Source organism: Triturus cristatus, unplaced genomic scaffold (genome assembly GCF_964204655.1).
Source record: "Triturus cristatus unplaced genomic scaffold, aTriCri1.1 SCAFFOLD_303, whole genome shotgun sequence".
NCBI classification, from domain to species: Eukaryota; Metazoa; Chordata; class Amphibia; order Caudata; family Salamandridae; genus Triturus; species Triturus cristatus.
In genome coordinates this window covers 581,056-604,403 of record NW_028188222.1, presented here as the reverse complement: position 1 = coordinate 604,403, position 23,348 = coordinate 581,056, and the positions used below count along the sequence as shown (strand labels likewise).

At 49.8% G+C, this 23,348-nt stretch overlaps 1 protein-coding gene across 1 annotated transcript in view; it reads left to right on the top strand.

The window, feature by feature from the left end:
• PCGF2 (polycomb group ring finger 2) overlaps window positions 1–23,348 on the top strand; it is a 560,508-nt gene that overhangs the window by 29,971 nt on the left and 507,189 nt on the right. The window contains exons 2-3 of the mRNA XM_085640505.1: window positions 2,739–2,835; window positions 4,323–4,378. Of these exons, the coding sequence (XP_085496631.1) occupies window positions 2,739–2,835; window positions 4,323–4,378 (153 nt within the window). The remainder of the gene's footprint in view (window positions 1–2,738; window positions 2,836–4,322; window positions 4,379–23,348) is intronic.

The following is a 23,348-nucleotide window of genomic DNA, read 5'->3' as shown; positions in this document are numbered from 1 at the left end:
CCAGTATGCATCTGTTCTTGGCATGTAGAGCTGCAGATCCTCACACGCCCACCCACCTCCCTTGGACCTGTATCTGTTCCAGTTCTATCTTAATTAGATATACACACATGGACATCTTTTTCTTTCTACTAACTCCATCATTTCCCATCATGGTGAAAAACAATCTAAGGATGGAGTCGATGCCCATGCACACTATCGTCCAAGGGAGGAGTTACCTACCTCGTGACAACAAAGACTTCTTCCAAGACAACAAGGTGCAAGCAAGTGAGCCCAACACCAGATGGCGATTTAATGCAAGTGTGAGGATCTGCAGCTCTACATGCCAAGAACAGATGCATACTGGTAAGTAGCATTTTCCTTATATAGCGTTTACTACCCCTGATGAAGCGTTGAAGCGCTTTTTCGGCAAGTAGCACGCTATTCCGGAACCCATAAAGGATTAGTGTTGAATTAGTATAGTGAAATATGAATGTAATTTGAGTGGTGGATAGGTTAGTCAGTTATTTGGATTGGGAAGGATAGCGGACAGATAGAAGAGGGAAAAAAGGTTTGTATTCATATAGCGCTTGTTACCCATGATGGTGATTTGGGAGTAATGTCTCCTTTCCTTCTAGATCTTTTTGCTTCTATTAATGTCTGCACATATTCTGGAGCAAGATCTAAGACACCATACTGAACTGGAGTGCAAAACAAAGTAATTCCGAGCATATGCGTTTATTTCAAGCCTTTTCTTTTCTCAAAGCTAGACCCTTTATCACAGCCCAATGCCAGAGACTGAGTCATCGTTTTATTGTCAGACTGAAGAAACCGATTTTACTGACTCATAAGCCGGAAAACCTTTTGAACCAGAGTGCTTAGAGCTCTACCATGTGGAGTTCTTCGCGTATTGCTAAAAATAAATTATTTCGGAACAACTACTTTGTCAGTGTCAAAGATTTCTGGTATGTTGCCCATGAAAGAGAACACTTGAATATTAAATATAATGCTTTCCTGGATGTTTGGGCAAAGACATTTACATAAACCAGAGTTGCCCTTGTTTATCGTTCTTTGACATTTGGCGACAAGCAAGCTAAATCCTCCTATTCAGACTTGTGCGCCTATAAATCAATCAAGCCCACTGGACTGTCCATAGCGTGCAACGAACAGCCCAATGGCTGGGTCAGGGACACGTCTGCTGCAAGGAACTAGTTCTCCTGTATATTGCTCCCCAACCGAGTCTATGCACACAGCATGAAGGAGGGGGATGGATGAACAATGGGAGGAAGAGTTGAATAATGCGTTGGATGGATGGATGGACTTGTAGAATGGCGGGTTGAAGGGAAATGGAGGAAGGGAGAGACCGATAGGGTAGGGTGACCAGATTCTCAAAACAAAAAACGGGGACAGGTCATAGACATAAAAGTAGGACTACGGTTTGCAGTAACCATCGACATAAAAGTCGGACTATTTGACAGCTGTCATAGACATAGAAAAGGACTACAATGACAGCTCCCTCCACAGACCGAGATCAGACAACAAATCCGCGGTCTTTTATTGGCACCCCTCTCCTTTACACAGCAGCATTAGTACTTTTTATTACATTTACACTTTTAAGGACTATAGCATATATTTGCCAAAAATCAATAAAACATCACAGGCTAGCAAACGCCAGATTTACTGGCTTTATCAATGCTCGTTTCTATAGCTGCGCATTAGCACCACGTAAAGTACAACTCACCAGGGTTGCTTAGTTGCTCATGACAGAAAAGCATGGGAGGTAAACTGCGGAATGCTAAATTGCCAAATGGCAGCCATGGACCAATGTAAAAAAACACTTCTCTCCAGGTATTACTGCCTTAGGGTCTTAAGGGTGGCGAAGGCTGGCCGACCACACAGTCCTCCCACATTTGCATGGTCACTGCTGGGATGTCATGTTACCTTACTGGGGTATGTATAGTGCACTCTAGCCATTGGTATCATCTCATAGTGCAATAGTGTGAAGACCTGAGCAAAAAGCTCGAGCAGCGCTGCTCGCCTCTTCCACAGGCGTTAATACTTCTCCTTTAAGTACTTTCCAACTAAACAGTTTGCCGTGATCTGAAAGGTCAGTCAAAAGGTCAAGTCATAGCTTTGATATGGAGAACACAGAGCATGCATCAATTGGTTATGAATAAAACATGCAGTGAGCAATGCATTAATCCTTGCACGGTATGCATAAGGGCTACTGAAAAGTTTGTATGGCTATGAATACAAGCTACAGGACGAAGAAATATTGTTTTATCCAAAGTAGAAACTTTGGCTGGCACGATGACGTAGGTGGCGCTGCGTGTAAAATGTCTCTCTTCAAAGGATTTCCCTTCTTCCTACTGTGCAAAGAGAGCATGCGCTTGCATGCTCAACCGGAACAATGAAAAACGGACATTTCTGTGTTTAACCTGGACACTGTTTGAAAACCGGGACATTTGAGTCACGTGGAGAAAAGTGTCGGACATGGGCACACTTCTCCAAAAACGGGGACTGTCCTGGGAAAACGGGGACGTCTGGTCACCCTACAATAGGGGAATGGATAGGTAGGTGAGTTAAGAATGGACAGGTAGATATCCGAGAACAGATGGCTGTATGACAGAGTAGAGGATGGACCAGGGACGGTATTAATGTACAGACGGGTGAAGAGGGGAGAGAGAGATGTCTAGGTGATGGAGAGAAGGATGCAGTAATGGTGTTCTGTTGCTTATGCACATCTCTGCTTTCTCTTGCAGTCTGTAAAACCTGCATCCTTCACTACCTAGAGGCCAACAAGTACTGCCCCATGTGTGACTCCTCGGTGCACAAGACCCGGCCTCTTCTCAGCATCAGGTGAGACGATTGTCGCCACACAAACAATTGTCACATTCGTTTATTTTGCACTGCTGCGGGGAAAGGCAAGGGGAGAAGGTGAACTGCTGGCTCAATTTGGGGGTCGAGGGGTAAGTGGTTCATAGGTGAAGTAGCCAACAATGTACTGGGCGAATGCTCAGCTGAACAGTTGCATTAAAGTCCCCAAAGCTGATGCTCCCCTAAATATAGGCCTGCTTCACTGTATGTCCTTTCCAAACTTACCTGCTTCCCTTGCCAGGCAACGAAGGGCTGCTTTCTAAGCGTTAGTAAATAGAACTATTGTTTCTTACAACGAAGTTGTGCATGCCACCTCCTGTGCTGCAACACCTCTCTTCCACAGTCATCCATGTAAAAGTGTGTCTGGCACCTGTGGGCAGATAATGTATGACATTTGAAACTGGGCCTCCTGTCCACGTTACATGCCAAACTGACCCTCAAACCTGTTTACCGTAGGTGCGATGACAGTATTGCTTGGTGTAGTAGTTACCAGGCACAGACTGTGTCTGTTGATGGTTCTGTTTTTTATGTCCCTTCTTTTAATGTTTGAAATTATTGAACTGTTTTGACCTTGTGAATGAACAAAGCACATAACAATGACAGCAGGTCATTCAAGTAATAGATGAGGGGCACAGTCATACAATAATGCAGTTAATGCAGTCTTGAGCTCTTTTGGCATTTAGAAAGATGTTTGCCAGTTGCCATATTCAAGATTCTGTCTCATTTTGATCAGAAATATGGTGTCTTATGTTGCCTTTTGTGCCAGTTTACGGTCATGAGTGGTTCTTAGATCGAGATAGCAGGACAGATTTAGCAAGACTTTGTTCCAGAGCTTTGGAAAGTTATGCAAACTGGTGCAAAGTCTTAAAGTATTTCCTGTCCAGCACATATATTTTTCCCACCTAAAAGTAAATAAAATAGTGCTTTCTGCTGCTTTGCGTCAATGGCTTGCCAAATGGTTGATACAGGGTTGTTCCCTTGTTACCACTCATGGTTTGTAACGTAAATCCCGATCTACTAAAATTAGTAGGGCTTTGTGCAACAAAATCTCTCTTTACGCTAGGTATTAACAAAGTGCAACGTTTTCCTTTTACCTGTATCAGACATTGAATGTGTGCTGCAATGTACAGCACACATCCAATGTGTTAAAAGTGTTAAGGTTAGGCTAAGCATAGTATTTTGTACTTGACGGTTACCATTTCAATGTAAAATCTATACAAGACATCACGTAGCACACGTTTGTACTATGGGGCACAGGCGTGTGTGCTATAGGCATTACGTTTGTGCACCAGCGCTGGGGAAGAGACCAGCAGTACCGTTTCTTAGCTATGGCTCTGCATTGCTCTCTCCCCTCCAACTTTGGTTGCTGCACTACATTGCACTACTTTTTCTGCCCCCAAATTGCGCACAAGTGTACTACACACATTTCTTGTGGCCTCTGTCTTATTTCTGTTTCTGTTTTTTTTCAGGTCAGACAAAACCCTACAAGATATTGTCTACAAGCTGGTCCCGGGGCTCTTCAAAGGTACACTGCTGTCTACTCACTCACCATGCTTCTTGATGGGGTCACTGTGTGCCACAAAGTAGTTGTACCTGTAGTCAATAGCTACCAGCTTTTAAAGTTGCTCAGTTACTTGTACAAGCTGTTCTAAGAACCTACATTTACATAAACAGAAGGACTTGTCCAGTAAAAAAATACATTTGTTCTTATAAATCTATAAAGATTGTGGACATCTGACCAAGGAGGTTGGCATCAATTCCTAGTTTTAGTCTTGAATCCACACCACAGATGTAGAGTATAGGGTCCCTTTATAGTCTCTGATTTAGATGGTCCCTATAAGCATTTGCTGGAATGTCCTCAATTAAATGTATGTGCGGTTCCTAACTGGAATCCTGTACCTCCGTCCTTTACAGCCTCATGATCTTTAACTGAGACCCCTCCAGTGGTCTTTACCCGGCACCCTTGCTGTGACACGACCATTCGATATCCTACCACCCACAGTCTTTAACTTGGATATCCCACAACCTATGCTCTTTAACTGCAGTCACTGCCATCTCTAACCACGCCCCTGATCTTTAACTAGGGTCATGCTCGCCCCAACAGCTTTTGTCTGGAGCAGGTGTCTCCAGCCAGTCGATGGCGAGCTACCAGTAGCTCCCAGACACCTTCAGAGTAACTTGCAGTCCTATATTCATTTTGAAATAAGCACAGGGTCACATTTTCCTTCTAAAGTTAAGGGAAGGCTGTGATTATTTTACATTATTATCAGGCTGCAGATAGCAGGACCTGATAATGAGCAGTGCTGGGGTCACATTTATTACCCGGGCTGGGGCAAGAGGTGATTAACTGAATCGCTGGGGTATTTAACTGTTGAATAAAACTCCTTGTCAACTCAATATTGGGGCATGAGAACAAAATGATGTTTCTGAATGCTTTTAAATGGGAGAAAATTAAAAGCTACCTTTTTTTTTTTTTTGAAACATTTTTTTATTGTTTTCAAGACAACAATGCAATACAAACTCCTCCACCCCCACCGTCGAAAGGAGAGCGTTACATTTATCAGTGTTGCCAAATGTCCAGGAGCTTAATCCTCCTTCCCAGGTGGTCCCTCCCCTCCTCCCCCTCCCACCCCATGTCAGTGTGCCCCCCTCTGCCGTCTCCACTCCCGATGTACCCTTCCCCGACAATGAATCATGTACGGGTGCTCAACCGTCCCTAGGAAACCCAGGCTTCCCACACATCCCGCTACTTCTAAAACGTCCAGCACTCACCATTGCTCCTCCGCTACTCCCCACCCACTACTACTCTCCACTCCTGCCTGTCAGAGGTGCTCCCCGCTTCCCCCGCGCCAGACATCTGCCCCTGAAGTTCCACCACCAGCGCCTCCCACGCTCGTGCCGTCGCCAGGGCCTTCTCATCTTCCCTCCGGAGGGCCAGCTGCAACCGGAGCGTACCCTCCGCTCCAGCCCATCTCGCAAACGCCACCCTCCACCGCAAGAAACTAGGCCCCGCCCGGGATTTCCAGTGCATAGTCAGTTCCCTCTTGGCCATAATCAACCCTAAATCGTAGAACTTACTGGTAACCTTCGTCCGTCGGGTGTGGGGAAACCAAAGTAACAAGCAAGCCCCCATTTCCGGAGCAATAGAACGGTCTGTCACCTGATTCAGGCAATCCACAACATCTGCCCAATAGTCACCCAACTGCACGCAGGACCAAAACATATGGCGGAAATCAGCCCCCTCTCCCCCACACCGCGGGCATTGTGAGTGAGCACCCCCAAAATATTGCAATATCTTGACCGGTGTCAGATAAGCCCTGTGCAGCGTAAAAAACTGAACCAACTGAAACCGGGCATTCCGCGTTCCATTCCAGGCCCTCCGCACCAGCGTGGACCACGTGGTCTCGGGGATCAATTTCCCAAGGTCCGCTTCCCACTTACCCCTCAACACGGTCAGGGGTTGCAGGCCTTCTGTCGACAGCCTGCGGTAGAGGCAAGTAATGGCCTTGGCCGTCCCCGCCGCCATCACTACATATTGGCAACCCGCGGCGACCGGCGGCTCCGAGAGCCCCATTGTCCAATGCCTCTGGAGGCTCGCAATAAGGGCCGCGTGGAGTAAATAGTCCCCCCGCGGCAGTCCATAAGAGTCCTGCAAGTCCTGGGAGGGCAACAGCACCCCGTCCCTAAATAAATCGCCTACCACCTGCACACCCAGCTCCTCCCAAACTGCCAGTCCAGACCAATCGCCCCCATGCGGGAGCGCCGTACACATTCCCAACGGGATCTCCGGGGCATAGGGGTGAGCCACGGCGGTCCTCCTCTGGCACCTGTTCCAGCACAACCGGAGGGTACACTCCTCCAGAGTAAGCTGGGCAAGGTCCAACCGCTGTTGAAGGACTATAAAGGCGAGCACATGCCGCGGGATTAACCTACCCTGTGGGCCGTCCGGACCTCTATACTCCCTGGCCACCGCCTGCGTGAGCCATGAAGCTGGGCCGCCAGGTAGTACCATTCAAAGTCCGGGGCTGCCAGTCCCCCCACCGCTCTCGGCCGCCGTAATGTGGTCAACGCCTTCCCGAGCCCCAAATGAAGCTCGTAGATAGTGCTCGAAGCCGCGCGAAAATCGATGCAGGTACCCATATGGGCAGGGTGCGAAAGAAGTAGAGGAGGCGTGGCAACGCCACCATCTTCAACAGCGCTACTCTCCCAGCGCACGAAAGCGGGAGCGTGCTCCAGAAACCCATACTACCACGCAAACCACGAATGGCTCTGCCAATATTCCCCTCCAGCAAATCAGGCTGGGTGTGATAAATATTAACCCCCAAATATCGCAGGCAGCTCCCTTCCCATCAGAGCACTCCCAGCGACTGGGGGGCCTGTCCACCCGGTAACAGCGGAAACAAGCATGTCTTGCCCCAGTTGACCTTGAGCCCAGACAGGCGACCAAAGGCCTCCAACAAGGCGACTGCCCCCCGGAGCGCGCCATCCGTCTCCGCTAAGAACATCAGCAGATCATCTGCATACAGGGACATATAGTGGGTCTCCCCCCTCAGTTGTACTCCTGCATAGGAGCACCCCAGCCGGGCATGCGGCGCCAACGGTTCAATGGCTAGGGCAAACAACAACGGGGAGAGCGAGCAGCCCTGCCTCGTCCCTCTCCGCACGTGGTAAGAGGCCGATATAGTTGCCCCCGTCCGCACCCGGGCCGTTGCGTCGTTATAGAGCAAGGCGGTCCAGCGCACAAAGCCATCCCCCAGGCCAAATGCCTTCAACACGCGATATAAATAGGGCCACTCCACGCTGTCGAAGGCCTTTTCTATGTCAACCGACAGCGCGCAGGCCTCCGGGTACGTGTCCCGGTCCATCTCCATCACCCTCAGTAAACGTCGAATGGAGGTGGCCGTGTTACGCCGAGGGATAAAGCCCGCCTGGTCCGGGTGAATCAGGGCGGTCAGGCCAATATTTTGCTCAGGATTTTATAATCCACTGTCAGCATGGAGAGCGGACGGTATGCCGCGCGAGCGCCGGCCTCCCCTCCAGGCTTCAACAGGGGCACCACAATTGCCTCCCGAGCGGAGGTAGGTAAGCGCCCAACCCGCCACGCCTCGCTGTAGAGGACCTGCAACTGCGGCACCAGCACATCCGGGTAAGCCGCATAAAACTCTACGGGCAAGCCATCGGCCCCCGGGGTCTTTCGCCGGGCCATATGTTTAATCGCAGCGCGAATCTCGACCAGCGATATGGCACCCCCCAGGTCCTTCCCGGTCTCCGGGTCCAGCCGGGGCAGTCGAGCCGCCACTAAAAATTCGTCCAGGCCGTCAGGTTCCCCCGGCATGGTGCTATCGTACAGTCCTGTATAATAGCTAGCAAACTGCTTATTTATCCCCGTCTGGGAGTAGACCGAGGCCCCCCCCCCCGCCTCGACCAGAGAAAGTATCGGGGTACCGCGGGCCGTCGGGGTCGCCAACCATGCCAGGAGGGATCCCACCTTCTCTCTTTCCGCATGCGCCCGGGTGAGATAATCTTTGTGGTCAAAACAGCGAAGCTTCTCCACCCGCACCGCTACTCCCTCGCGCGCCTCGGTGACCGCAACCATCGTGCCCCTCCCCGCCTGGTGCGCTCGCTCAGCCGTCCGCAGTTGGGCTTCCGCCCCCTCCACCTCCCGCAGCAAGGTCTTTCGCACTCCAGCCGTGGACGATATACAAACCCCTCGGACAACCGCTTTAAACGCATCCCATTCCGTCGCACGGCTCGATGCCGTTTCTGAGTTATTCTCAAAGTACTGCTCTATGCAGCCGCTAACCTCGGCCCGGAAAACCGGGTCCTCCAACAGCAAGGGGTTGAGACGCCAAGTAGGGATCGCCTGCCGCTGCCTGGACCACTGCAGCGCACCCACACAGGGGTTATGATCAGAAATGGTTGTCGCCAGATATTCACTATGCCGCATCAAAGCCTGAGCATCCGGGGAGCACAGTATGCTGTCTAATCGGACATACAACTCGTGAGGAGCGGAATAGAAGGAGTAATCCCTATCTACCGGATGATGCGCCCGCCAAGTGTCCACCAGCCCCCAGGTGTTCTGCCAAGCCCGTCTACTATTGGCCACCCGACGGACCACCGACTGCGCAAGGGGCGGGTGGGACCTGTCCAACTCAACATCGACCACAGAATTAAAGTCCCCTCCCATCACCACCGTTCCCGTCAAGTACTCCGCCAACTGCCCCGACAGTCGGGAGAAGAAGGCCGCCTGGTCTACATTAGGAGCATACACACTGCATATGGCTATGTCCCTCCCGTCCAATCGCCCCTGTACTGCTACAACTCTGCCCTCCGGGTCCACATGCGTCATCAAAGGTTGGAAGGGAACTCCCGCCCTCACCCAAATCAAAGCACCCCGGGCAAACTTCGAAAAAGTAGTATAGAACAACTGGCCCCGCCAGCGCCGTTGCAAAGCCTTCCCCTCCTCTCGGTCTAAGTGGGTTTCTTGGAGGAGGGCTACCTGGACCCCTCTCCGTACCAAGTAGGCATGGACTTTATGTCTTTTCACCATGGAGGTGAGCCCCCTCACATTCCAGGTCAGAAATCGCAATTCAGGTGGGGTCCCCATCCCATTGTTTTACCAACCATCCTCTCCGACTCCTCTGGGGCACACTGACATCCCCTTGAAACCCCGAAACTCCCCAACTCCCCAAACACCCTCCCCTCCCCAGAACAGGTGCTAAACCACAGTTACCCATCCAAATACCACCCCAAGAAAAAACCAAACACTCTGGTAGCCACCAGGGTCTCACATCCGTCTGTGAGGGTGAGGTGGTGGCTCTGCGCCAGCTGGGCTTGTCGACTGTCCCCAACTGTGCATCCGCGCCCAGTCTCTGCAAATCCCCCCCCCGGTGCTCCCCCGGCCCTCCAGACCCCCCGCTCCCTCGGCCAGGCCCCCTCAACAGGCCCCTCCAACAGTCCGTCGGCAGGTATCGACCTCTCCCCCAATCCCGCTAAACCATGCGAAGCCCCCCTCCTCCAGCAGCTCCCGCTCTGCCCATGTCCCTCTTACGGTGTCCAGGTGGTACCCCGCACCTTCAGGCATCCAGCAGTTCATCCGCTGTCCCTGGTGTAACATCAGGCAGCAACTCTGCTTCCCCACCAACATCATCCGAGAGGGAGGCCTCAGAGCTCTTCTGAGATCCCGAGTCACCATCGGGCTGGGAGGCCGTGGCCCCCGATATCACAGAGACCGCCCGCAGTGCCGCCCGCCGCTCCAGCACCGTCTGTGATGCCTCCGGCGATCGGACCCCTGCCGCCCGTGTCTTGGTGCGTCTGCTGCGACGGGCTCTCGCCAGGGTCCCCGACGGCCCCCCCTCGACAGTATGCGCCGCAGCTCCAGTCCGGGCCGACTCCAGCCAACTCCAGGCTGCAGCGGGGTCATTAAAGAAGGATGTCTTACCGTCCAGCACAACTCGCAGGCGGGCCGGGAACAATAAGGAGTACTGCAATCCTTCGTCTCGTAACGCCTTTTTCACCGCCTGAAAGGAGGAGCGCCTGCGTTGGACTTCGATGGGGTAATCGGGGTAGATAGAGACCGGGACATTCTCCACATGATAGGGGCCCATGGTTCTTGCCTTCTGAAGGATAATATCGCGGTCCCTGTAGTGCAACAAGCGGGCCACTACCGGTCTGGGAGGCCGGCCCGGATCCAGGGGCGAGCCGGGACCCTGTGCGCCCGCTCCAAGGTATAAAACTGCGTGAGCCCCCCGGGCGCCACCACCTCCTTGAGCCAGGTCTCCAAATAGGTCAGCATGTCTCCCCCTTCGATCTTCTCGGGCAGACCCACCACACGAATGTTGTTACGGCGGTTACGCCCTTCAGCATCCTCGGCCCTCTTCTCCAGGATCAGCACCCGTCGGAGAAGGTCCGCCGTCTGAGCCTCCGATATTTTCTGCGCCGGCGCCACCAACTCCAACGTGTCCTCCGTCTGCTTGACCCTGTCCACCAGCTTCCTGTGGTCCACCCTAAGCAGTCCCAGATCCGAGGACACCTGTGGAATGTCGGTCTGCAACGCAGCTCGCGTATCCGCTATGGCCTGCAGGATTTGGTCCAACTGGCGTTGTTGGAGGCCCGCCGCAGAGTCCGCGCGTGTCCCGCCATCCCGGCCACCGGCTAAGTCCTCCGCGGGGTCTGGCGTGTTCGCTCCCAGTTTGGGCCTCGGCTTACCCATGCTCCCAGGGAATGACGCACACCAGGGGGCCGCCAGGCAATCGTCTCTCAGTAACGTGCCCCAAAGCAGTGGTCTCCACGGTGCGCTGACCCTTCCCTCACCTGCCGCAGGACACCACGCTCTCCTGCCACAGAACGATGACTACGCCTGCGAGCACTGTCCGCAGTCCACCAAGCGCTCCTGCGAGGAGACCCCTCACCTCTCCCTGAGATCGTCCGCCTTGCTGTTTGCTTCTCGCCACTCCACCTATGCAGGCTCCGCTCTCCAGCTGTTCGGTCCGGTCCGCAGCCCAGATCCAGTCCGCCCTCCTCCTCCGCGGCTCCTGCAGAGCCGGCCGTCCGCTCTCCAGTCACTGGCCAGCGCCTCTAGGGCTCCCGCCCCCACTCCGTCTCTGGGGCCTCTGCCCTAATCACAGGCCTTACTCAGCGCTTCTTTCAGCTGCCTCACCCGCTATCAGCTGCTGCGGCTGGGCGAGGTCGCGGTGGGGCTTCAAGCATCAAGCCACTCCATCCCGGCTCGACGCTGTCCTGTCCGTCCTCCGCCGCGGCGGAACCGCCACTTCCGGTGTGCCTGCCCGGGCGCGCCTCGTCTCTAGGCGGCCACCGATGCAATGTGGGCCGCGGCTGCCCGGCCCCTCGCAGGCCGCACAAAATGGCCGGCAGCGGCCCGCGTCTTCCGCAACTCCGGTAGCAGTGCCCGCCCTCGGCACCTCGCTCCATCCTGCAGCGCCGCCCTCAGGGTCCTGACCAGGCGAGGGTGCCCTCCGGGGCCCCCGGAGCACCGGGGCCACAGTTACTGCAGGATTTCGGCTGGGCTGGATGCGGAGCTCTGTGCTCACGCGTCCATGCCCGTCGGCTGCCAAGCCACGCCCCCCCAATTAAAAGCTACCTTAATGATTAAGTTAACTCTTCACTTTATTTTTTTCCCATTTCAAAGTGTTACATTTGCAAACAGCAGGCCTTTTGTTCCCAATGGCCAGTAGACACTGTTCCATGTTTATACCTGAAACAAATGTGTCATTTTTGTTAAATGGGATAAATTTAAAAGCCAGGAAAATGTTTCATATTTTGAAAAAAAATTCTGACCATTTTTCTGCACTCTCGCATTTTAAAACAAGCATTTGCAATGCAATAGGTCTCGCATTTGTGAGAGTTAGAGCTATTGGCATTGTAAATGACAATGTTTTTTAGGGCTCGCGCCCTGCAGTGCTCACGCAGGCGAGAGTCCTTTTGTCCGGGGTTCTGAAATGGACCCTGGAATTGTACTTGGTTGTGCGTGTGTTTTTACTTTTGTGGCCTGCTATTGGCCTTTGCCTGCGTGTTCGTTTTTAGGTCTCGCCTGACCTAGCGCATGCGCTAGTCTGGCGAGACTTATTGAGAGGGCTCCAAAAAGTGCTACCAGGCCAGCCTAGAGCTACAGTGCATGTGCGCGGGCGCGCGCGCCGCGCTTTACCGCGATTACTTTCATTTTCGCGCTTTACCGCGATTACTTTCATTTTCGGCGTGATCGGGATCACTTTCGCGGCCGCATGGCCGCTTTGCATAGCCAATAGGTCTCGATTTTGGGACCTTATAAGCAACTGTTGCATAGCTAAACACTTATAAGGTCCCAAAGGCGAGACCTATTGGCTATGCCAATGCTTGTTAAAATAGCACACAATAGGCCAAATGCGGGCGCATTGCTCCGCCCATGGCCTATTGGTGTCTATTACGCGCATTCGTGCCATATGGTTTCAATTATCGTGCCCAGACACGGGCGTGATAATTGAAACCATATGGCGCACCACTCGCGGCTTTGTTTTCAAAAGCGATCGCTTTCAGTTTCGCGATCGCTTTTTTTTTTTGGTGGCCGGCTGTAACTCTCCATTGATGGGGCTGTGGGAGTCTCTCCTCACGCTGGTTTTTAGGTCTCGCTTTTACTTTCGCGGTTTCACTCCCCCCGTCGGCTCCACGGAGACAGGGTCGCATTCATCTTTCACCGATATCACCACGCATTGTAATAACACAGGTGAATGCTTTAATTTTCAAGCCTGCTGTCAGCACCGTGGAGGAGAATTATAGTCGTAAGAAGAGTCCTTTCCTCGCACCAGTCATCAGATTACAGAGCGGCGGATGTGACTGGCCCAGTGTAGACCTGTGGCTAGCGCTATCTGGACACACCGGGCCCGCGCACCCCAGGAACGTGTGGATATTTTAGAAATGTTCGCGTCAGCTGCAATCCCAAACAATGGCGGCGTTCAGGTCTCTTCCACATTGTGTGCCATCGTGTACCATAACATTGCAAAATTTCATGTCTGAAACTTAAGCACGACTTGTTTGTATTTCACTGGGCCCCGTGCCTACTGGTGACCTCATGCGCCGTCTCCGACTTGCACTTTTTGGTGGGCTGCAGCAGAGAAATTCCGTGCTCATAAAACTGACTGGTTCTGCTTCGCTTGGGTTCACACAGGAAAACGCGAATCCTAAAATACGGGGAGGGATAAAGAAATGTCCACTCACTCACTAAACACATTCCCTGCTCGCACATGCTGATGTGAAAAGTCATCTCTGACACGGGCGAGGTAAGGCTGAGACCTGTGTGACACCCAAAGCACGAGTAATTCGAAGTGTCCAAAGAAAATGGTCTCAACGTTTCATAATCACGCCATGGACAAGAAACCTTGATTATGCACTTGGGACCGGCGCTGCTACGACAGTTACATAAGCCCTTTCATCAGTGAACCCTACACATCCATTCATTGTGTTACTTATAAAGCATAAGCCAGCTTTAAAGCTACAGCAGTCTGTGCAAAAGTAGGATATTGTCATGTAGCATGGGGTAGCCTCTGTGTCGGGTGATGCAAGTGAGGAAAACAGGGAGGTGAAAAGGAATCATGGTGTAGGACGGAGATAAAAGAGGGAGAAGGTCGGACTAGAAGGGAAGCAGAACACAGACCTTGGGAGGCTCATAAACAGGTGGCTGGAGGAGTGGTGGGTGCAACATCGTCTACTCTGTGGGCGGGTCCAGTTAGCAGCTCATAACAAGTGGCAAGGTGTTCTTTGAAGAGGAATACCCTGAGATATTGCCTTAAGCAGAGTACAGAAGTTGACAGGCACATCTGTCCTAAATGGAATGCCACATCATCACACACAGCAGTAAAGGGCCTGGCGTCTTGTTTTTTCTCCTGTCAATGTCATAATCATACCATTCTCCTGGTACCCCGTGGCGTGGTGAATAGTGAAGGTGAAATGGATTTGACCTGGTAAATGGAGAAGCAGGAAGGAACATCATCTGCCCACAAATATTTGTTGAAATTTAAATCCTCCATTTGCAGAGTTCTGGTTTTTCAGCCAGCTTGACTGGTTGGTGTTTCGGCCTATCAGGTTGCTCAAAACAGGCAGTGCTTGGTGTGGAATGTGCGAACTTAAAAGTCGAAATCCAGAGGATGCCATGGGCACTGGGCACAGAGGAATCGCTTGGTTTCTACATAAATTACCTTGTATTGGATATTTTGCGGGGTAAAGAATGGAGTGCATTTTCTAGTGAATGTGTCACTGCTTTTCTATCATAAATCACATTCCCTCACTCCCAACATTTCACTTTTTGCTTGTTGTCTATTTTCCCTCAATAATATTTTTGAGACTATTCAGATTTCTATATAATATATTTAGACCAAAAGACGATAATAGGACCCTGGATTCACAAGATGCTTATTTCGCGTTTTATAGTCTTCTGCGTGTACATTTTTGGGTCATTTCAGATTGCAAGATGAGAAATGCAAGAAAGTCTGGTCAGTATGAAGTGGATGACAGTGAGTGCGACCCATCAAGATTGCCGGCACTCCTAGTGGCTGTTATGTGATCGCAGCCCGTGTTAACTTGGTGGTTCGGTTAGCCTGAGAGTATAACGATTATTTTTTTGTGTTTCCTCAAGTGCGCATGATTGTGCTCATATCCCTCTTTGAGATCTTTGTTAGTTAGAAAGTTCCTCATGCTGTGTCCATGTGACAGCTTTCTCCCCTTCTCCTTTTGTCATTCTCACTGATATAACCAAAAAGCTGATTCTTTTAAAATGGGTGACCACTGTCCCCATGCCCAGGCCATGACACTACCAATGAGTGATGGCAGCTGCAGCGGGGCACAACCTTTATTACCTGCATGCCAATTGGGAGACTGCCTGCCAACGCTAATAAAGCTGGGTTGTATGTCATGACAGCAGCCCTGACCACTCCTGATCGTATGTGGCGTGCATGAGAGTGCTTTAGTACATTAAAGAATGCGACAGTCCCTGGCTACGTGGTTCTCCAGAATACGTGAAGCCACTAAGGTTGTAGAGTGCTCAATAGGGTGTAGTGGTAGTACGTGCAGCAAACTTCCCTTCTCTCTCTTGTGAGGGTACAGAGGTGTGGAGAGCGGCAGTGTTCGTGTCTTCTGTCACATGCTTTCCTTTGTGTAACGCTGGAGGTTTCTCCTCAGGGTGGTGCTAAACCCGGTTGTTTTAGAATGTGTGGGTGATGAGCCACCGCCCCCCCTGTCTGGAACAGACTCTGGAAGGACTTACCTCCACCCATGTCTTCCACCGCAGGGATGATGCACAGTGCCTCCCACCTTCAGTGAGGACTGGAAACTAAACAAGGGGCTCTTTCTTTTTTAAATGTGCTCATTGTGGCTTGGAAAAAGCATGCCACTTCAGAGTGCCTGGGCATTAATGCGAGGTATACATAGAAACACAGTGGTCAGGCGATATTGAGACGGCAGCAGTTACAAGTATTCACCTCATTTGCACGGTGACTTTAGGACTTTCTTGATCCTTGGTAGCACTGCCAATACATGAATACAACTAATAGCTTTAGTGTTGATTGTGCGTTTTAAAAAGAGTTGAAGATTTAGTGGGATTAAAAGAGAATGGTGTTTTTGGGCTTTTGCTTAACATACGTTCAAGTACCAATGTCATTCATGGTGTCTCTTCTGTGTGTTTTACATCTTGTATGTCCGAGGGCCATGGCAGATATGCTACACTAACACAGATTTCTTCTGGTCTGGTTGTTTGGAACAGCAATATGGAACGATTTTGATGCACACGCGAGACGGGCGCAGAGGTGCCGATAATCTCCTACATTTGTGTGTCGTTTTGGTGGTTGCTGTTGCCAGGATACTGTGCAAGTCTAGTTGTGATGAGTACATACTTACCGTGGATTACATTGAGTCTCCATTAAAGTGCTCATGTCTTTAAATCGCTAGCATTTTTATTTTAAATTAGCTAGATATTGGTTCAATGTCTGCTGCCAGATTAGCAGATCAATAAATAACGCATACGCTTCTGGAGAGGGAAAACATACTTCAATACAAGCAGCTTCTGCCGTCCCATGCCGCTCACTGCAGGGCCTGTGGTGGGTTTAATCATAGAAACCTCACAGTTGGCTTGTTGTTTACATGTATTTTCTTTTTTGTCAGCTGTTGGTTGCACTGTTACCCTGAGTACCAGAACTGTAGTCACAAAAATCTTTGTTAATTATATTATAAACGCGCTCCATTCCAAAATATTATTTGGTAAATGCATCAAAATTTTTAAGATGTGTTGAAATATATATTTAGTTTAGATGATTTGTTTAAAATGTACTTTTCTTTCTAATGTTTTTTCTTTCATTTCCCTCGCTTGTTCCTTGAACCTTAACTCTATCACTAACCCATACCTCAATTTTAACTGTGTGCTGTAGTTTAATTTAACTCAACACTCTCTGCCCAACCCTGAATCAGCCTGTAACACAGATCTTATGCCTAACCCTGTCCTGTCCCTCATATAACCCTACCTTTCTCCCTTAACCCGGACCTAACACTCAATTTAGACACTTAATCCAGATCCTATTTCTCTCCATAACTATAACTTTCACCCTTAATCCAGATCCTATTTCTCTCCATAGCTATAGCTTTCACCCTTAATACAGACACTATGCATAACCTTGCTCTTATCCCTCAAAGTAACCCCAGCTGTCACTCTTCAATCAAATGTATAACTCACCCTAACTTTCACCCTCAAAAAAGACCTGCTCCGATTCCTTACCTGATCCTAGTTTTCACCTTTAACCTAAAACTTAAACCCAACCCTAATCCTGCCACTAACCCTAACCCACATATCTAACACAAAACAATTCCACAACTAACAATTCCAGTGCAACCCATATAATTCCACTCCACACCAAATACATTCACAACACTCCAAACCAAAACACATAGGTAAAAGACATTATCATTTACATCTCCAATAACTCTAACTCTCACAAATGCGAGACCTGTTGCATTGCAAATGCTTGTTATGTATGTGTTTTGGTTTGGAGTGGAGTGAATGTATACGGTTTGGAGTGGTTGAATTGGACTTGTTAGTTGTGGAACTGTGTGGTGTGTAGCGTATTTGTGTAGTGGCATTATGTGACCAGGTGAATAGATAGGAGCGAGAGCTGCACAGAATAGATAGAAAGGAAGCTAGAGAATGATAGGTAGTTTGTGCATGAACTTCAGGTGGTGCTGAGTGATACTGAGGTGGTGGTGAGTGATGCTGAGTGATGTTTGGTGGTGCTCAGGTGGTGGTGAGTGATGTTGAGTTGGAGCTGTGCTGATGCTGAGTTGGTGCTGCGCTAGTGTTGGCGCACTGATGAGGAGGTGGTGCTGTACTGATGCTCAGGTGGTGCTGAGTGGTGCTTTGGTGGTGCTGAAGTGGTGAATGAACTCTGGATTGAGGTGGCGCTCAGGTGGTGCTGAGTGATACTGAGGTGGTGGTGAGTGGTGCTTTGGTGCTGTGCTAGTGCTTAGGTGGTGATGAGTGATGTTGAGTTGGTGCTGTGCTGATGCTGAGTTGGTGCTGCACTAATGTTGGTGCACTGATGAGGAGGTGGTGCTGTACTGATGCTCAGGTGGGGCTGTGTGATGTGGAGGTGGTGCTGTGCTGATGCTAAGGGGATTCTGAGTGATACTGAAGAGGTTCCTAGTGATGCTGTGGTGGTGCTGAGGGATGTTGTTTTGTTGCTGAGTAATGTTGCGGGGGTGGTGCTGTGCTGGTGCTCAGGTGGTGCCGAGTTGGTGTTGCTGCTGAGGTGGGACACCAGTGTTGGTTGTGCACTGCTGCAGAGATGGTGCTGCGCTGATGTTGAGGTGGTGCTGCGCTGGTGCTGTGATGCTGTGGTGGTGCTGAGTAATGCTGTACTGGTGCTGCGCTGATGCTGAGGCAGTGACGCTGCACTGATGCTGAGATGTTGCTGCACCAATGCTGAAGTGGTGCTACTTTGGTGCTGAGTTGGTTTTGAGGTGGTACTGAGCTGGTGTTGTGGTTAGGCTGCGCTGGTGCTGAGTTGGTACTGTGCTGATGGTGGTGGACTGATCCAGAGGAGGTGCTGTGGCGATACTTAGATGGTGCTGTTGAGTGTTGCTGAGGAGATGCTGGTGCTGAGATAGTGATGAGTGATGCTGTGCTGGTGCTGCACTGATGCTGAGGTGAAAGGATGCTGAGGATGAGAAAGTTGATCCTGGAGATTAAAGAAGTTTGGAGTTTATCATGGTCTGTTGACACAATATTACTAATTTACAAATATGCACTTGAGGCTTGTGCACAAAAGATGTAAGATTATTTGAGCTCATGTACAGACTATGTTAGACCATGACCATGTGAGGAGCTTAGGAACAACTGTGCAGGGGGGCGTGTAGTAAGATAGTGGGTGGAAGTGGGGGCATGTGGAGAGAGCGAAAGAGAGCATGGGGTGTGCAGTGTGAGGAGGCCAGGAGAGAGACTTCGAGGAGAATGGAGCACATGGAAAGGCTGTGCACGTGAGAGGAGATATGATCACTCAGACAGACCATGTCACATGGGAGCTTATGTACAGTGTTAGGAGCCCGCAATGTCATTACAGCTTTTAGCCTCCGGACCGCAAACGACACCATATTTTGTTGCTACTAGGGCCCAAGCGCAAAGAAGCAAATGTGTTCATAGAGTGTCTACGCTCTATTACTCTTATTTGTGATCTCCTAACCTAGATAGATCCGTGACACTACTAATTGCTATTGACGCCGTGTAATGAAATAAACCTCATTTATATGAAATGAACAGTTTATCATCACAAAACTACATTTGAGTGCTTTTTTGCAGCATAAATGTGGCAAGCACATAGACGTGTGTGAGGGATGTGTGCATACGGTGGGAGCTACATGGATGGGGGGATGTTAATTTGTGAATGACAGGAAATTCCAGAACCAAACAAGTTGTGGAAGAGGTCTGGGTTTCCACTGTAACCACTGACAATAATCCACTGTATATGTGCACATAAAATGTACCACTAAAAAACGATTTTACAGTGTGTGTGTAAGCATGGGGAAGAGTAGGGAGGGGGTTCTGCTGCCTGTGCATGTACCCTCGTGCCAGATCCCCACATCCTGTGTGCATGCAAACAGGGGTGGACACGCAGAGGGACGCTAGTGTTGGGAGACTATGTATGTGTACACGTGAAAGGTGCCAAGAATTCCTGACTTTGTAGCAAGGGGAAGGGTGCCAGAGGGCTTCGATGCCAGTCTGCGTACATAAACCAAAGGAGGGTGCTACCGAACTTGTATCCCACAAACTTATGTGCATGTAATTGGGAGGGTCAGGGCTTCTAAAAAGGGTGTGACAAGCCTGTGTGCTGTATATAAATATCTCTTGTGTTTGTTTTAATAGTCTCCAAGAGAGTTTATTAAATACAAACATGATGTTTGTGGCACACTGCACTGAGTAAACATCGTCCCTGGACGACGCAAATGCAAGGACCCAGATGGCAAAAGGGGGTCCCAGGGGAAGCTTTCCAATCTATGTATTGCTTTAAACCCTGGTATTTCTTGAACATCTTGTGTAAGTACTTAAATAGCATGCATGCGTTAGTGTGCTATGTGTTTTGAAGGTAAGCCTACATTTTATTGTTCAGCGTGCGTTGGAGCGCATGCCACATTACAAGCTTACCTACCCTCCTTTGAGCAACGGCAGTGGCAATGAATACGACATGTTAACTATGAATGCCCACGGACGCGTCTGTCCTCCACCATACCACATAAATTAATACACGACATAATTGAAACTTAAAGAATCCTGGCTCATGCATTTATAACTTGTTTTCTTTAATGTAAATTTGGTGCAGTTTAAAATTCACCTTAGCACGGCTCTCGCTTCAGCATGGAGGCTAAACAGCTACCGTGTTTGTTTACTTACTTCTTTAACCCCAGAGGTGATTGCCCCCAGCACCAACATAGATATATGCATCCATCTAAGAATTCTGTCCCTGCAGCTCAAAAAGTGATCCAGGCATTGTGGCGCTATAGAGTGACATTAAATAGCCATATCCTGTTCCTGTGTACTGGACTTGATGAAGGTTTTTGGGTGTTCATATATGTTTCATTTAAAAAAAGCTACAAAGAGTGCTTAACCTTTTAACCGGTGTCACACAATGACCACACCTTCAATGCCCGCGGAAGTGTCGAAAAGAGTGGTGGGGGCAAGACAGTCACAATTTCTTATGAATTATCTATATATTTTTGGATGCTTTTAGGCTTCCTTTGGGTGTAGGCCCGTTGGCCAGAGACCATTTTTACCAAATCATTGTTAAAAAATAAATTCCCTTATTGGGTGTAAACTGTTTGTCAAATGTTTCTATTTTTTCAGCAATGAGTGTGAATTTAGAGGGGCTGCAGTGCGAACTGCGAGGGGAGGGGTAATGTTAATTCCATAGCTACTCTGGCAAGCTTACCTCGTAGGTGACACATAAGCAGACCCGTAAGTGCACCTACCTTTAATTCACTCAATTGTATGCACAACGCTCTAAAGTGGCTGAAAGGCAACATGTTAAAATAGAAAACCAGGGAAACAAAGGAAATGCAGGAAGGTCTCCGTCATCTGGCCCCCGCCCAGCTCCTGTAAAGTGATGCTCTGCCGCCTTCGACCAGTACAGAATCAAAAAACATGGCAAACTATCGATATGTGTGCCCAAGCAGCCTTCCTTCTGAACACGAGAGCTGGCATGGTTGCTGTTTAGTCAGTAAACACGAAGCCTGCACTGCTGTGTTTTCGTTGGGAGCGTAGACAGGGCCCGGAGAACCCCCACATTCAATGAACTATCCATCACCAGAGTGCCTCCAGCGACCACCCAGCCTGATGTATGGCGCTAGAGCGATAGGGTACTGGGGCCTGGTGGCACCAAATGTGCCAGCGGCAGTGCCCTTGCACCCTCAGTGTTTTAGCGTGGCTTTGTCAGGGAGGCACAGACAGTTCAAGGTGCAGGCTGCCAGAGCCCCCAGGTCTGCCCCGGGCTGCTTCAACGCCAGAGGCTGGGGCCGAAGGGTGCCAGGCCTGGCAGGCTGCACCCTAACCACACTGGCAGCACGAAGAAACATGGGCTGTCTCCGCATCTGTCGCCTCTGACTCTTGCTGCTCAGCAGTTGAGACACACTGGGCCTCTTGTAGCAGCATGTAACAAGCCGTCGGCGCAGAATGGGTAAACTAGTAGGACATGGCTTTGCAGACCCCTGATATTCACCCGTAGTGGCCCTTTAGGAACCCCCTCTGGCATCTGTATTGATCCTTCTCTTCTGACGTCCTACACACCCTCTTAATTTTCCTGACTGGCATTTCGACACTTTTCCCGATCCCGGTATAAGACACTAAGAGCTCCATACAGGTGAAGCCATCCCAGACACCAGCCAGATTTGCAGTGAGGAGCGGAAACCTGACGATGATGCCACACTAGTGGGTAAGGATTTAGCATCCCTTTAACAAAAATTGTCCAAAAGAACCGCACGTATGCTAAATTAGCTTCCATGCCTCTTTAAAGGGCAGATCTAGGCCACCTTGTTGTTGCTGGCAAATGTTCAGGATAGCCATACAATGTATATGCAACTGATCTAAATTACAATAATTTACCTTGCAGGGACTATTGTACACATTTGCTATGGGACCCGTCTTCCTGGCTCAATTTGAGCTAATACTGCTTGAAACATATGGAACATAGTTTCTTTTGAATGCAGGGGCGTGGCTTCCTTTGGTGGTGAAGTGACACTGGCCACAGAGGCCCGAGGGGCCCACTGATTATTGCTGTAATTCTCATCTCCCACAGTGGCCTGGAGCACGTTTAATTCCTTGCACCAGAGCCCAGGACACGCTGGCTAGCTACTTCTTAAACGCACCCACCCTCCTGCGTTAAATCCAACTTGACGTTGGCGAGTTAACAGGTGTCCTCAAATACAATCACGTCACTATCTTAAAGTGTACATAACGTCGTGGCCTGTCGGATCTCCTTTTCCCTATCAGCAGTAGCGCGCACTCAAGTGAAGCCAAGGCTCTGGCTATTTATAGCCTCAGTGCTAGGCATCTGTCTGCATCCTCCATCTGCGGCGCGTGGCAAGGGAGTGCGGGTTACGCGGCGCGTGCTCCCATCAGCCCCACTTCTGTTTCCCCTGAAATAACAAAACACTCCAGGAGAGAACTTGTGAACCAGTGCCCCGGGGTCACCGAGGATCAAATCAGGGCTCCCAAAAAATGCTCTGGCACGCGCCTCTTTCATTAAGGCACGCGGCTCGGTTCGTTATGACAAATCAGTCTCAGAATAAATGCTAACAGGAAAAAAAATCAGGCGGGGTGAAACGAGCTGCACGGTATCTTAGCAATGAAGTAACCCTTGCGTGGCGAGAGTGAAAGCCACACAACGTGATTCCTAGTGAGTCAATGTACTCGGAGGGGAGCGCTACACTCGTCTAGGCGCGGGAAAGAAGCGGTCACAATATATTTAATTAACACGCCTAGAAGCCAGAGACGAGTACATTTTTGCAAAACAAAGCAGGACTTTCCATAACTAATTGCCTAATAGAATCAGCAATTTGCAGATTGCATAATATTTGCCTCATTTATTGTTAACTAAATTAGGACTTTCTTTCATCACTGGCTAGGAGAATCTGCAGTTTGGCGGCTATTGAAATTTGAATGCGGATGGCACTGGTAAACTGCATGTAACTTGACATGTAGGACTTTAAAAGTCACTGTACCAAACAATTTAAGGTAATTTAATTATATAAAGTTATCTATGCACAAAGCATTGATCCTAGGTTAAAAATTAGACACTGCGTGATTAGGCAAGCTTTACTACAATAGGTTAACTTTCAGTACTTCCAGACACTCGCCCATAATGCATGGTGTGCAGCTTGCGGTCACGCAGCTGGGCAGCCCCGGCCCATGAATAGCGGCGCCTTCGTCTGACCCGAGTGAAATACTTGCTCACCCTGAACTTTGCAGCCGGTGTCAGAGG